The sequence below is a fragment of the Folsomia candida genome, unplaced genomic scaffold (genome assembly GCF_002217175.1).
Source record: "Folsomia candida strain VU population unplaced genomic scaffold, ASM221717v1 Fcan01_Sc022, whole genome shotgun sequence".
Lineage (NCBI taxonomy): Eukaryota > Metazoa > Arthropoda > Collembola > Entomobryomorpha > Isotomidae > Folsomia > Folsomia candida.
This window is the reverse complement of record NW_019091214.1, coordinates 1,192,799-1,209,263: the sequence shown is the minus strand read 5'-3', so window position 1 is coordinate 1,209,263 and position 16,465 is coordinate 1,192,799. Positions and strand designations below refer to the sequence as shown.

The 16,465-nt window shown below is 34.5% G+C and overlaps 1 protein-coding gene across 1 annotated transcript; it reads right to left on the bottom strand.

Annotated features, from left to right (window-relative positions):
- Positions 1 to 1,022: 1,022 nt before the first annotated feature.
- On the bottom strand, positions 1,023 to 7,301 carry LOC110858787 (zinc finger protein Noc). The gene is made up of 2 exons (XM_022107671.2): positions 4,170 to 7,301; positions 1,023 to 3,024 (listed from the first exon to the last, which is right to left on the bottom strand). Exons 1-2 carry the CDS (start codon positions 4,272 to 4,274, stop codon positions 1,567 to 1,569), a joined length of 1,563 nt encoding a protein of 520 aa, XP_021963363.1. The 5' UTR covers positions 4,275 to 7,301; the 3' UTR covers positions 1,023 to 1,566.
- Between the last annotated feature and the right edge of the window lie 9,164 nt (positions 7,302 to 16,465).

The window sequence follows — 16,465 nt, the reverse complement described above, 5'->3', positions numbered from 1 at the left end:
CTTTTAAAAATTTGACAAATTTTTGTACTCATCAAAGGTACGAATTTTATAAATTTACAAAAGAACTGTGTGAATTGGCTGAATATTCTAAAAAAGTTCGCCCCTAAAATCCATCACATCCCTCTCCCCAGGATCCCATCTCTTCGATAAATATATACAAAAATGCAGTAATCGCGTCAAATTAATTTTACAAAATTACTAAGAACTCCGTGAATTGCATCAATATTAAAAAAAAAATATTTCTTAAAATCGATCACATCCCTCTCACAGGATCCCATAAAAAAATAGAATAATCGCTAAAAAAGCTAAATCATTGATTTAAAATCAGTTTTACAAGGTTACCAAGGACTTCGTGAACTGCCTCAATATTAAAAAAACGACACTACATAAACTCGATTACATCCCATCACTTCAATGAATATTAAAAAATGCCGTAGTCGCGTCAAAGTTAAATTAATTTTACAAAATTACTAAGAACTCCGTGAATTAATTGCTTCAATATTTTTTATAAAATCAATCACATCCCTCTCGCAGGATCCCATCACTTCGATTCATATAAAAAATGCCGTAACCGCGTCCCTGCTAAATTAACAAATAAGTAAAAATTAAATAATGGGTGCCGCAGTTTAATGAATATGCACCACCTCGTAAAATGAAGGTTGGCCATTTAACTGGGTGGCGAATAAAGCAAAACAAACGACGCATTTTAATTTCCATTTTAACTTTCTTTAAGCGTAAATACTTTATTGATTAAAATTTATGTGTCATTATTTCCCCACAATAAAAATGATTTGTTCTTGAATTGTTGTTCTTAAATTCTTGCTAACTTACATAAATATTTCTTATAGCGTGTCGTAAAGTTAATAAAATTACAATAAAAAATTAATGGGATAATTGAGCTCTTGCAAAATTTGCATATTTCTATTCTATCATACGGCTTAAGAATAATAAAATAATGATAAAATAAAATAATTAATATTTTTTGGGTAAGGTGACAGAGAAGATTTATATGTATTTATATGTATTTTTAAAAATAAATAAAGTAGGATTTTTTCTAAAGAAATTTGAATTTCGCGGGTTGGTGTTTGTAACCTTTGTAAAAAGAGAAGGAAGGATATACCTAATTAATCTTTGTAACTTTGCAAAATTACAAATTTTTGAGAGTTGTAATAAAACAAATTATAAATTATAATAGTAAAGAGATTGGCTACTTTTTTAGGGAAATTTTAATTTCGCGTTGTAAATTAAATTGTAATTCGTTACGCACTTGACTTTGTAACCTTTGTAAAAACAGGAATATGTGAATCTTTATAATTTTGTAAAATTACAAATTCCCGAGTGAATTGAGTCGTAATAAAACAAATTAAAAATTACTAAAGTAAAGAATGGCTACTTTTTTTCTGTTATGAAACCTAAATTTCGCGTCTTACATATTGACTTTGTAACCTTTGTAATGTAAAACTAGGTCTTTCCAACTGTTTATAAAGTTACAAATCCCTTCGTGAACTAATAATCAAGATAAAAATTAAAACAAAAACTCCACCCTTGAGCAATCCCTCCCTAAAATTACACAGGTCTCCCTGAAAACAACGCCGCGTACGGATTATTACTCCCATGCTGTCCCGGATAATACCCGCCTGGCGGGAATGGACTCAGCATACCCGGATGCCCTCCTCCCCCCTTTCCCCCATGAAACTGCGGTGGAAAAGCGGACCTCATCTGTTGCTGCATCTGCTGCATCGCCGCCATCGCGAAAGAAGACGGTCCCCCCGCGCCCGGCGGAAATCCAGCCCCTTGCGCTTGCGCCAACTGCATCTGCAGCAACGCGGGATGATACCCACCTCCCCCACCACCCCCCGCGTACAGCGACGTCGCCGCCAAATGTTGCTGCAGCGCCACCGCGCTCGCCGAACTTTCCGCCGCGGCGGCGGCGGCCGCCGCATTCGCCGCGCTGGTATGCGAACGCAAATGCGTGAGCAACTCTTCCGACGTAGAATACCGTTTCCCACAATAATTATCGGCTACAATCCAATTACAAATGTGCGGTTGATTTGAAGAGGAACTCGTCGGCGGGTAAAATTGGGGGTGATGGTAGCCCACAATTTTCTGATGGTCGCACGACGCACAACCCGCCGGACAGATTAGGGGCGGGGGAATGGGGGGAGATTGTGCACTGCATCCGGTACAGTAGGGGTCCTTACATTCTTGCGAGGTCGGCACCTTTCCAGACGCCGAGGTCACGACGGGAGGTGCCGGTCGGTAGTAGGGCGACGCGTAAGCTTGCTGTGGTGGGGGTGGATATCCGCCATACGGCGGGAAACGGAGGTCACGGAAGGCAGGGTTTAGCAGAAACATGGCTGCCGTGGCGGGATCTAGGGAGCCAGGAGGTGGAGATGGATAATAGTACCCGCCCCCAGGACCACCGGGTATCAGGGCGGGCGGGTAGCGATGCCCACCCTGCAGAACTTCCATGCCCGACCGGATCGTGGGTGTGGGCGAGTGCTGCATCGGGACGGAGGTGGACGTGGATTCATGTTCTGAGGAGGAAGAAGAATTTGATGACGACGTGATCGGTGGGGTGGTCGTTAGCCGGGCGGATTTATGGGAGGAAGAATTCGGAGGAATTGGGGAAATCGTGGTGGCCGCGGAGTTATTTGAGGAGGAAGAGTGGGGCCGTTTTTGTGACGAGGATTTTGAACTTGGCGGGGGCGGTGGGGTTGGTTTTGGGGATGGTGTCGCGGCATGTTTGGTTGGCGGTGTTTTTGTGGTGGAATGGCGACCCGGGGTGGTGTTTCGGTAGGCGGATTTGGTATTGTTGTGGGGGTGGAGGAGGGAGTTGTTGTTGTTGGTTTCGGGCGGGGTGGTGGAGGTGGTGGTCGTGGGGGGCGATTTTGTGGGGTGATGGTTCTTGGCGGAGTGCGACTTGGAGGTGGGGGGTGTGGTGGAAGATGCGGGGTGAGGGTCGGATCCGATTTGCGAACAGGTTTGGACCAGCATGGCGAGCGGGGATTTTTTGGAGTCGAGCTGGAATAGAAAGAAGGGAATTTTTAGTGAATTGTTTTGGTGAAAATTGGGAATTTTTTGCAAATTGTTTTGCACATTAGAGAAAGAGACCTGGGAAATTTTATTAAATTGTTGGTGGAAATTGGAAAGTTTTTGTAAATTGCGTATTCTTATTAGTGAGAAAATTTGAAAACTTTACATTAAATTGTAAATCTATAGTAAATTGTTCTTGGAAATTGTGAAATTTTGTATATTATGTTTCTTATGAGAGAGAGAAAATTGAGAAATTTTAGTAAAATGTTTTTTGGCGAAGGGAGTTTCGTTGGATAAGGAGTGAATTTAAGACGGGGTAGAAAATAAAGACATTTTATTTTATTTTTCCACTGGTAGAATTTCGATTGAAAATTAAGTTTTTCTCAGAATGTAGAATTTTATTGGATAAAATATGAAAATTGGAAACAGTTTGTAAGAGATAAATGTCTTAAAGAGGAAAATGTTATTTCATTGAATGATCGGGGAATTTTTGTAGGTAATAAAATTGCAAAAATATAAATGTCTTAAAGAAGACGTAGAAAAAATAGGTTTTATATTTGTTACGAACAAAATTAGAAACAAGATTTTGTTAAAAAGATGGATTTATTTCTGTAAGAATTTTATTTAAAAATTGGGAATTATTTTGAAAAGGTGGAAATTAAAGTAAACTGTTATTCAATAAAATACCGAAATGGGAAATAAGAAATATTTTTTATTAAATTTTTCCCAGAATTTAAAAGTTAAGGGCAACAAGCTAAATGAAAATTCTTTAAAAAGAACGACGTAAAAATACCAAGATAGCTTTCTTGCAGGATAAAATTTTGTTCCAAAATTGTGAATTATTTTTAAAAAGTAAGAAAAACGAAATAAAAAATAGATTAAAAAAATAGAATGAGAACTTCTACCACAAATTATAAATCTAATAAAATTAGCCAGATAAAGATTTTGTTTAAAACGACGTAAAAGTATTACGATAACTTTCCTAAACAAAAAATTTCATTTCAAAATTGTTAATAATTTTGGAAAAGTAAAAGAAAGAACGAGATATAAAATAGAATTTTAGTGAAAAATTTCATAATTTATTTTTAAAAAGGACGACTATTTAAAAAAACGAATTTTGAACATAAAATTACCGTTGTTGGAGAGAGATGGTCGGGTTGTAGGTATTGGTGGGCGTGGTGGTGATGATTTCCAGCAGAACTTCCCATCGTGTGGGCGTGACTTTCCAGAACAACCATAATTTCGATTTATTACTGGAAAAACTTTTATTTCCTCAAAAAAGAATGGATCGTTTGAAGTTTTAGCTTTTATTTAATCGAAGAAAAAGTCACTTAATAAACTGAAAACCCAGTTATTCACAGAACAGAATTTCAGTTTTTAACGAATTTTATGAAGAAAACTTAAAAATCTTGAAATCCAGTTAGTTTTCACGATCCAATCCAAAAATCCACTCTTCTTTGTTTTCGAACTTGATAAAACTCGCAATTTGTTCTCAAATTTCCATAAAAACAATTTTTTAGATGGAAAAGTCTTCTCTTTTCGTTTACACCAAAAACTTTTCCAAGTTTTCAACTTAGTCACTCGACTGGAGTAGAAGGATTACACAATTTCTCCCTCAAAATCGTCACTTTAACCTCAAAAAACTGCCCAAAATCGTTTCAAAATTCACTCCAAACGTTCCAAAAATCACTCCAAATTTCCTTAGAAAACACCTCCTCAACTTTTCCAGTAGGATAACCCCACCAATTTTTTCATATCGTAACTTTTCTCCTCGGAAAACAAGCTTTTATCCCAGAAAATGGTAAAACTTTGCTCTTTTTCTCTTTGCTCAGAGCGACGCAGACACTTGTTTCCAGTTGGAGAGGCAAGGGGAGACTGGTTCGTTTTTGGTGAGAGCGACCAAAGGAAGATAAATCACAAAAAGCGATCCTTCTTCTTCTACTTCTTTGTGTGGTGGAAAATTGTATCCTGTGCTGTGCTGCATGCAGGAATAATGCTGCAGCTATATTTTATGGTTCGAGTTGCCTCCTGCATCTGCATGTTCGAGTCATCCATCATTCTCTTAATATTCTCTTAAGCTCGTTTCGTCCAGACTGGATGCAAAGTAAAGTGCAGGGTGCTGCGGACGTGTAATTATTATGGGAGTTTCTTTGACAGAAGGACAGCCTTTGAGTGAAGTGGGAGAAATACACGCTTAATAATAAGGGGGGAAATGGGAGGGGGGGGGGACGGGAATCAGAAATTTTGAAAAAAATATCGAACTTTTTAAAGAGAGGAATATTTTATGTAGTAAAGATTCAAACAATTCACGCAGTTCTTCGGTACCTTTGTAAACTGCACAAGTTTTGTAAAATATTTGGCAAACTTGTACAAAATTGAAGACTCCAGTAGGGGATGGAATGGGGGGAATTTGGGTGGGGAAAAATAATAATTTTGGAAAAAAGTGAGAAGTTTTGAAAAAAATATTTTAAGCTTTTTATAGAGAGGAGTATTTTATTCAGTAACAAAAAATTGAGGCAATTCACGCAGTTCTTTGGCAACTTTGTTAAATGCATATAGTTTTGTAAAATATTTGGCAAACTTGTACAAAATAAAAGACGCTATTGATTTGAGGAAACTTATAAAATTTGGGCTAATTTTCCTCAGAAATACATACTTGCAAATTTTTTTAAAAGTTTGTAAGTTTACGCATTTTATAAAGTTACCAAGAACTGCGACGAAACTGTACTGTTACTAAATACTTATATTTAGTAGCCAAATTGTTACCGAGATTTAGAATTTATTTAGCTACAAAATTAAATAAATGTACAACTAAGGCGACGAAATACAAATAAACAGATTTCTTACTTCAATGGTTAGAAAGGTAGGTGACGTAGACAAATTTCATTCGTAACAATTAAACGAATACTAATTTCTAACTAAATTTAAATTTCCTGGAAACTTCCAAATTTTGTATAAAAAAAATAAGTAAATAAATAAGAGTTTAAATAAAATTTGACAACTTGAAGCACTCAAAATTTTACAATTTAATTCCCACATTATTAAGAGTATATTTAAAAACCAAAATTAATTTCTAGCCAAATTTAAATTTCTTGGAAACCTCTAAAAATTTTGTGCCAAAACCGTAAAAAAATGAATTAGACTTTAAACAAAATTTCACATCTCAAACACAACTTTACAAAATTTTATTCCTGCAGTATTAAGAGTGTAAAAGCCTTTCAGTCCACATAAGCCGTACGGACTACTTATGTGGCAGCCTTATTAAGGGCTCTCCACCCTGATTACAAGGGTATCATCCCTCAGCCTACGTACTTATTTATCGTGATTATTTTAACATGCACCTTCACATCCAAGAAGTTAAAAGTCTGCCTCAATTCCTGTCATTACATAAAATTTTTGGGTAAAATTTGGCCTAAATTAAATACATTGTTTGCTGCTTTTTTGGTTAGTGTGGGTGTGGCGGGTAATTTAAAATTTTTAAATATTTTGCACTTTATATAGTTACATAGGTTAGGGGATTGAGAGGATCGGCACTTTAGTCCGCCGGCTCCAATAAATTTAATGGATGGGTCGTAAAAGTTATGAAATAATAAAATTTATAACTATTTACTGCTCTTGATGAGTGGTCTGGTCTCTGGTCTCCAGTCGAGGCGTCTCGGTGAGAGGGGAGACGTGCAGGATGGATGTGGGATGAGGTCAAAGGTCAAAGTTGGGGGAAATGTGGGGAGAGGTTGGGAAAAATGGGGGAAGGAATTGGTAGAAATGTGGGAGAAACTGGTAAAGAATGGGGCAAAATTGTTGTAAAAATTTGGTAAAAATTTGATCAAGATGTGCGGTAAAAATTTACCGAAAATTGACCTCGAGCTTTATATAAGGTGGTCAAAATTTGGTCAAAATTTGGTCAAAGTGTGATAAGAAAAATGAGGTACCAATTTGCCAAAAATTGACCACGTGCTTTTTACAAGGTGGCCCAAATGTTGCCAAATTTTAATTAAAATGTTTGGTAAAAATTTACTGAAAATTTACCACGTGCTTTTTGCAACGTGGTCCAAATGTTTTCAAAATTTTGTCAAAATTTGATCAAAGTGTGGTTTAAAAAATGAGATAAAAATTTACCAAAAAATTTACCACATGCTTCTTGCACGGGTTCACAATTAAGTTAAATATCCCTAAAAGAAGTATAGCATTTTCCAGTTTTTGGGCAGAAAGGCTGACTCCTTCAATTTTATTTTAGTCAGGTTATGTATGATTTCCTCTAAAATTAGAAATTAGACTGGAGACGAAAAGAAATTATGTAGTTACTTAAATATCTTAATTATTTATGAGAATCGTGATTAGGATAAGAGTTGAGGTTTCATTTAACTGACGTGATCATCATCGCCTTGCGTAATTAAGTATTTATGTATTTTAATACATACATATTTAGCTAAATGTCATGCTAGGAGTTAATTTATGTGTGATTATATTTAGGAAAGTTTTGGATAATTGCGGATTTTTTGGAGATACGATTCATTCTCATACGTATTTTGAGGAGACCTTGGATTTGGTTTGGGTATACATGCATAAAAGTGTCAATTCAGAACCCAGTAAATTCTGGAAAGTTGCAAATAATTTATGTGCAACTTTACTTTATGTGCAATATGTTAATAATAAGTTTGAGTAGGAAAATTACAGAGGTTACAAATATATCGTATAAATTAAAAAAAACATGTCAAAATTATAATAATTTTACCTTAGTTTCGAAAATGGTATTTTGAAATAGCTTATTTTTTAGGTAAAATAAAAATACTACACAAAATTTGCGAAATGATTAAAATAATTATATCCAATTTATTTTTTCCAAATAAGAAATATTGAATCTGTGAAGTTTTATTTTAGATTAAAATCTACATACATTTTCGAAATGGCGTAGAAGTTATTAATTTTTCAATTTTCAAAAAAGTGGGACAGAAATTAAATGTGTGTAGGTCGAAAATATATGAATATGATCTTCTTGTTTAAAATATTTTGAATTAACTTGTCTTTATTTTATTAAAGCTGCTGCACAATAATTTTATAAAACTTAGGAAATTTAAATACTTTAAAGTTACTTATTACTTTACTTGCTTTAACTTAACTTTACTTACTTATTACTTACAAGTTATTTATCTGTTAGCTATTAATGAGAGTAAAAATACAGAAAAATTCCCAAAATGGCGTAGAAAGAAATCAGATAGATTTTTCACTACAAAATTTTTCCAATTGTTAAAAAAAATTGTTCAAACATTAAATTTAGTTAGTTAAACCTGCTGCAAAATAATTTTAGAAAGTTTACGAAACTCCCAACTGCCTTTCGTTTATATCTGTTAACTTTTAACGGAGTAAAAATATACAGAAATTCCCGAAATGGAGTAGAAATAAACTTGATAAATTTTTCATTACATAATTTTAACAAATTCTCTTGAAAGAATTGGTTTAGAAATTAAATTTAGTTCGAAAATATGTAAATATGCCCTTCCTATTTCTCTAAATGCATAAAATTTGCATTTACATTTAAATTTATGATTATTTTGTTAAACCAGCTGCACAATAATTTTACAAATTTGGGGACGCGGTCAACATATCTGCGAACTATGAAGTAAAGTAAAATATGGAGAAATTGTCCAAATGGCGTACAAACCTGATAAAGTTTTCACCCCAAAATTTCCAAAATTAAATTCAACTAAAATTCGTACAAAAAAAGACATTCCTCAAAATTAACAAATTTCATCCTATATATTTAACCTGGAAGCATTATGTTTTATTTTGTAAAATTTGTACAAAAAGTATTTTATCTTGTGTATTACACAATTTACAAATAATCGACCTAAGTAAATTGCGAATCAAATTTCTCATGATATTTTATCTTTGCTGGTAGGTTTCATTTTTGGTAAAATAAAATGTACAGAAATTTTAGAATTTAGAAACGACGGACTTTTTTAATTCCTCGATTTTTAGCTTGATCTGCTTACTCAAAAAACTAAGCCAGAATTTAAATGGGAAAATTAAACAAAATAAATAATCTCGAAAATTTTGTGGGGCCTCAAAACGTCGAAACTCTTTGAAAAATTTGGAGAAAAATTACATGAATTGCACACGTCTTCCTTCTTTTTTTACATTTCGTTTCAAAAAATTTAGGTCGAAAATTTAAACAAAATAATTTTGAGATCGGTCAAAAGGTCAGACTTCGTTGAAAACTTGGGAGCAAAATTACATGAATTACATGTTTTCCGTCTTGTTTACATTCCATTTAGTCCAGCGAAGCGATGTGATGACGGGGACTGATTGACAGATTTTATTTTTTTGTAGAGGATTCCGTATTATTGTGGATTTAAGAGATTTGTTTGACACGACTGTTGATCTCAGAGAGAGATGCGTTATTCCGTTTTATGTATTTGTGTTTTGCTCTTGTCGTCGTTACAGAATTTTTGGTGGGTTTTTGTTTGACGTCTTATTTGTCCAGGCTCACACGATAAGAAATGTAGCTCTGTTAGATATTCCAAGATATATTTTGTCGTATGGTCCAGGCTGTGTCCACAGGCTGCGCGACGTGATAGGTATGAAATGATGATAACAAGTTTCCTGCCTGGATGATGAGGGGCAAAGATAAATTATGTTGCAGGATTTTATCCAAGGGTCAGGTCAGATTTTTAACTTGATAGTGAGGCAATTGGCGTCAGCCTTTGTAAACTTGCCAAAAACATGCCCTTTATCTTACCTTATCTTATCTTAAGTTCGTATGCAAAAATTGCTTTCGAAATGTTCCCAAGTTTGGCCAAAAAATTCGTAAGTTTACGCGGTTACAGACTTATGTATGAAGGTTGACGTGAATTGCCTCAAATGTATGTAAACGCTACCCACTTGACCCAATTAATCTAAATTTGTTCCAACCTTTGCATGAATTGCCTCAAAAAGAAACTGGACGATTGGAAAGGTTCAAACTTACAATATGAAGGTCCCCCAGTTTTGGAATAGAATTTTGGAATCAAGTTTGAAATTTGAAAATTTTGGATTTCCTGGATAATTATTGGTAAAAAATAGTTATCGAAGAAATTACCAAAATTGTGACCTATGTATGTTCACCGATTTTGGCCAAATTAGTGTCAATCGATAATAAATTTAATTAGTATGAAATTTGCAAAGGACACGATCTCCATATTGGCACGTTTGGCCGAGATATTTGCGTCCGAAGAGGAGAAAACGAGCTGTAAGTTTGACAAGTACAAAATTTACTCAGTTTATGCGCCCCATCTGAGAATTGGGAGATGGTGTCGTTTGAAAATTTAACGTTAATTAGATTGATATTAATTTGGCCAAAATTTGAGAAAGCCTATATTGTCATGTAGATGTGCACATTAAAAAAACACATTAACAAAAAAAATCTTAACCCCGAATGCAACATTATCCCTCAATCCGTCTAATCTTAATTGATAATAACGTCCCATTTTATTAAATAATTCATTTTTGGCGTCAAGCGCGTCCTAAAATTGACAAATTGCACACTTTCCAACTTAACTGCACATTTTCTCCTCTTCTGATGCAAATATCTCTGCTAAACGTGCCCATTGGGAGATCGTGTCTTTTGCAAATGTCATGCTAATTAAATTTGTGTGATCGATTGACACTAGTTTGTTTATATAATTGGAGGAAATATAACGTAAAAATAATGTAACATTCTTGCCGAAGTGCGTCTTCCATACATCCGGAATTTTAGGGATACAATTTATGTGTACATATATTTTATTTAAATTGGACTTTCTATTGTCTAAGGAGTCGTAGAGGTCAAATTAAAGGTTAAAATTCCCTTAAAATCATGGTCACGCGCTTAAAAAATCGATACTTTGTGATAGTAAACTTACCACAAAAAATGCCACATTTCATTACGAAAGTTCCCACTTGAATAAATAGAATTTTCGTAATTTTTAAGGTCAATTAAACCATCCATGGGTCACATAACAGGTCAAAAATGGAGGTCATGAAGTACCTAAAAAAACATAGGGATTTTTTTCAAAAATTTGGGATGTTTTTTTTCAATAAAATGTGCCACATTTAATTACGAAAGTTCCCACTTGGATTAATAGGATCAGTCTGATTTTAAGGTCAATTAAGGCATCCCTGGATCACATAAAGGTCAAAAATGGAGGTCTCATCCTTTCTGAACGATCCCCCTTCATACGACACGCCATGACCAACTATTTACTTATTTATTTATTTATAACGCCGAAATATTTATATTTATGACTTGATTGATGAGATTTGTTCTCCTTTTTTTATTATTTATTGTATTCCGCGAGAGATAAAAAGTGAAACAAGCCATAATAAAATTTGCATTGCAATTCGTTATCAAAATTCGGAGAATTTATTTACGTGGTGGAAAATATTTTTGTAAAATGGAAAATCGTAGACGCAGCGTAGCGTAGACGCTGGGTGCAATTTTGGTTAAGTAGAAAGACAAATATTTGTGTAAAGTTTGCAATTTTTGGGAGGAGAGGAAACGTCAAATTTTAGGTTGGATAGAAAGAAAGAGAGAAAAAAATGATTGATTGATTCGTATCATCCGTTTTTGATAACGATACGATTTTGATTGATGGATTGATTGATTGATTGACTTTTGTAATCTGATCAATATTTACTCAGCCTTAATGCGAGGTAGGTTTGTTCGCGTTCAGTTTTTCAGGGAAGGAAAGAGAACCCACGTAAATTGCGGGGGTGGGGGCTGTGCGGGAAGGATGTGTTGGGATTTTTTGGGATGCGGGGGAATTTTAGGGGGGGGAGGGGAGAGAAATTCGGGTTAAATTCGGTTTATAAGGGGGAGAAATATTATCTTCTAGGGGGAAACTTCACGTTAAATGCGGTTTAAAGGAAAAGAAATTCGTTTTTTGGAGGAAGAAATTTAGGTTAAATCCAGTTTATAGGAAATTCGGCTTTTAGGGGGGAAAATTCGGTATTTAACAGAGGGAAAAATCGAGATAGTGGTTTATAGGGGGAAAATTCGGTTGTTTTTAATGGAAGGAATTCGGGTTTAATTTGATTTATAAGGGGAGTAGAAATTCCATTTTTATAGATGAAAAACTTCGGTTTTTTAGAGAAAGAATGCGGTTCTCATGCGGTGGCAAAAATTTGTGAAATACTGTATGCACAGCCCCCATTTTATTGGCGTCACGACACATCCGGTGAATTGATAAAGATATAAAATTTTTGGAGTGAATTTAGCATATTTTTGCAAATCTGAGAGTACATTCTCCAAACTATCTAAATATTTACATCTTTGTGCGTGAATAATTACAAATAATGGCTATGGACGTGGAAATTTGACAAATTAATTTTTTTATCCTATGTGTTAAAATTGTATAAAATTTATTTTTAATCAGTTTTTCTTGACAAAATTTTTGTCCCTCGTAGTTTTAAAAATTTGCAAAGTTGTGAAATTGTGGCATTACTGGATCAATTTAGTAACCCAATTCGCATTGGTGGAAATTATGCGTATGCATGTGCAAATTTCCAGTTTGTTAAAATTGTACAAAATTTATTTTTGATCGGTTTCCTCTTTGCAAAATTTGTGTCCTTCGTGACCTTAAAATTTGCAAAGTCGTGAAATTGTCGCGTCGTAAAACTGGATCAATTTCAAGTGAATGAAGTCACGTAAATAAGTAAACGCATCCAGTTTTGTTTAAAAATTGTACAAAATTTATTTATGCCCGGTTTATTTCTTTGCAAAATTTGCATCCCTCGTGACCCCAAAATTTGCAAAGTTGTGAAATTGTCGCGTCGTAAAACTGGATCAATTTAGTTAGGAGAGAGTCACGTAAATAAGTAAGTGAGTAGCATTGGTCGTCGTCGTCGTCGTGGGGCTCTGATCATCCATCACTGTCAACCATTCTTGGGAGTCACTTGACGTTTGGGTTGATTGACACGCTTTTTTCCATGCAGCCAGCCAGCCTGCCCAAGAGCTGTCTTGTCAATTACACGATAATGCCATGTCGACTCTGATTGATTTTGATGGATGGAAAGACTCGCGTTTTCCTAAAGCATGATTCCGGGGTCGTGCGGGAGAGAGGAGGGTGCAAAAGTGTCACCAAGGACGGTAACGAGTTGTTTTTTATTGGAAACGGGCAGAATTTGGGGTTCGAGGGTGTATACGAAATTTTATTACCAATTAAGAATTTTGTAATCAGAATTATGAGTCATAAATCTAAACAAATTTTGACAAGTTTTTTTGTTTGTTTCCGAACTTTGGTAATAATTTAGCATGAAATTTAAATTTTGGAACAAGTTTGTATGTTAATGCAGATTGGTAAATTTGAAATTTCTGGAAAATTATTGGTAACAAATAGTTACCAAGGTTACCGTGGTAACAAAATTGCGATTAGTTAGTTATTGGTAAAAGGATTTATTTCTGACCGGTGGGAAGAAGTGTGCATAAGCTTTAATTTTTTAAATTAGTTTGTAGTGGGAAGGTGACAAATTTGAATTTCCTGGACAATTATTGGTAAAAAATAGTTACCGAAATTACCAAAATTGTGACCAATTCACTCCTTGGTAACGACTTATATTCGGTGGGTATAATTTGGCACATAATTTTTAAATCATATTTGAAATGCAGAGTGATAATAAAAATGTGAATTCTCTGCACAATTATGCTTTGGTAACAAATATTTCGGTAATGATTACGTTACAAGGTTGTTATTTCCAGCGCGGGTCAAAAGTGACGATGTGACATCCTTTATGCATGACGGAACTAAAGTAAACAAGTGAAATTGAGCGTGACAGGGACAACAATTTTTATAGCTTTTACATACATACATAATTCACAAAAATTGGTGGCCAATACATTCGCACGCAAATAATATTGGCATGAAATACATAATTCGTTCGTAAAAAAACAAGTTGTGCAAAATGTGGCATGATCTGTTTACAATTTCCTGGAAAACTTGTTGTCACTGGATAAACGGTGAGAAGTGCAGAAGGGGACAAGTCACAATTTTTTCGAATTTTTTCTGAAATTTACGACAGTTTTATTTAATCGGAAATTTCATCTTTTAATTTCACAAAATAATAATGATTTAAAAAATTACACACACCTTGAACTATAATTTAAGCCCCTAATAATTTTTTAATTATAATTTTTTTCGAAATGAAAACATGTCTGAGTTTTATAATTTTAAACATTTTAGGTCTACGTATGTATTTAGGTATTGATTTATAATTATTCAGTTTAACTAGTTCTTACAAAGTTTAGGGTTAAAATTTGAAAAATTTTGAGACAATTTTTTTTTGTACACGACATTTTTATTGTTTTCAAAATTTTAATATATCTTCGTAATTCTTTTAGATTCCGAATCGGCAAAATACGGCAGGCTTGTTCCAATGCTGTAATTTCCTGGGGATAGGGCTAATGTTAGGGAGGACATTTATGCTTAAAATTTCAAGCAATAATGGCAAAATTTGGCCAATTGACGAAAATGGAGGATTTTTTTAATAAGGGGAAAATTTGATTTCATCAAAACTTCAAAATTTGAAAAAATTGTATAAATCCGACAAATTGATGAAAATAGGATAAAACAAAATACGACAATATTTAGAAAAAATTACGGGAATTTTGTTCATGTGCTCGAATTAAAAAATATATATATGTAACGAAATAAATAATTTGTCAGATTTAAACGACATTTTTAGTATTTCTTCATATTTTATATCGCGAATTAATTAATCAGATCCGCAATTCTCTTCCTTGCAAAAATTTGGTAATTTAGTTTCATGGCGAAAGCTACAGGAATTAATTTTCAAGCCTGAAATTCTGGGAATTAATTTATTTTCATGGCTAAAAAAATCACGGGAATTTATTTTCATATTCAAAAATTCCTGAAATTAATTTATTTCCATGTCCAAGATTCCGTCAATTTATGAATTTTAATGACCAAAATTCCTGGAATTAATTATTTTGCATGCCAAAATTCCCGGAATTAATTTATGTAAAAAATTCCCGGAATTAATTTATGTCAAAAATTCCCGGAGTTAATTTATGCCCAAAATTCCCGGAATTAATTATTTTGTATGCCGAAAATTTATCACCACGCCCAAAATTGCTGGAATTAATTATTTTGCATGCCCCGTCCATCGTACAACTTTACTCCTACCCTTCTAACTTGTCTCCATTCGCCTTTTCCACTATAAACTGGACTTCATTGAGGTCAAGCGTTCTCCGATAAGGTGACAGACAATTTACGTCATCAATTCACTCAAAACAAGTCGTCCGAATTGTTTTCGATGCCATTCCTCACTCGCTGGCTCGCTTCATAATTAATTAAGTGTCACGTCAATAATGGTAACATTGCAGGTGGTCGTGTGATACGGAATATTAATTGAAATGCATCAATCATTTTTCGATTATTGAGTGGCATAAGCCGCTTATTGGGATCGTTTTGTCCGTCCGTCCGTCTGTCTGTCCGTCTTTAAGCATCTCCAGAACGCCTCAATATAATCAAACACCGTTTTCATCGCGAATTCTACACCGTTAGTGTATTTGACATCATGACCGTGACGGCGAGGTCAAAGGTCATCTCGGTGTTCGAGGGGGCGTGGTCGAAAATTATATTTGCCCTTAATTTTCATATGGGGTGTCATTTTAAAGGAAATTTCACCTCGAATTCAGCATCATTAATATTTTTGACCTAATGACCGTGGCGACGAGGTCAAAGGTCATCTCTGTGCGAGGATGCGTGGTGGAAAATTAAATTGGACCTTAGTTTTTATACGGGGTGTCATTTCAAAGGAAATTTCACCACGAAATCAACGCCCGTTAATATTTTTTGACCTCATGACCGTGAGCGCGAGGTCAAAGGTCATCAATCAGATAATTTGCATATGGTGTCATTTTACATTTTAATGTATGACGCCACCTTTTTACATTCGTTTGACACGGTTGACGGCTTATTGATGTATTCATTTATTTGTGTGGGATCCACTTGAAGTTAAATTTACTCGAGGATTGTATTACGCACGCAGGCAGACGATGAATGAGCGTCACTCGATGGAGTGATCGATCAAAAATAAAAGTGTCAATTTATTTATTTATTCGTTGGCGATGCTCTTTATTTTGTAAATACGGGGAGATTGACAAGACAGTGGGATTGATTGTGTAAGTAAGGAGATGACAAATAATGGACGAGTTATCACTATCGTTCGTTTGGGGTACGCATTGTTATTACGACGGGAATTGATGGATTGGGTGAGTTCATGGAAATAAAAAAATGGGTAAAGTGGACAAAAGTACGCAAATTGAGGGGAAAATTAGCAAAAAAAATCAAAAAGTTGAGGAGAGAATTGAGGGAACTTGGCAAATTGATGATGATAGAAGACAAATTTTTAAAAATTAGCGTGTGTCACTTATGGTAAAATTTGAACGTCGAAA

Coding starts and splice junctions, on each gene's coding strand:
- LOC110858787 (XM_022107671.2), bottom strand. CDS start 4,274: ATGGTTGTTCTGGAAAGTCACGCCCACACGATGGGAAGTTCTGCTGGA. Junction 3,025..4,169: donor ACCATCTCTCTCCAACAACG/GTAATTTTATGT, acceptor TTTCTATTCCAG/CTCGACTCCAAAAAATCCCC.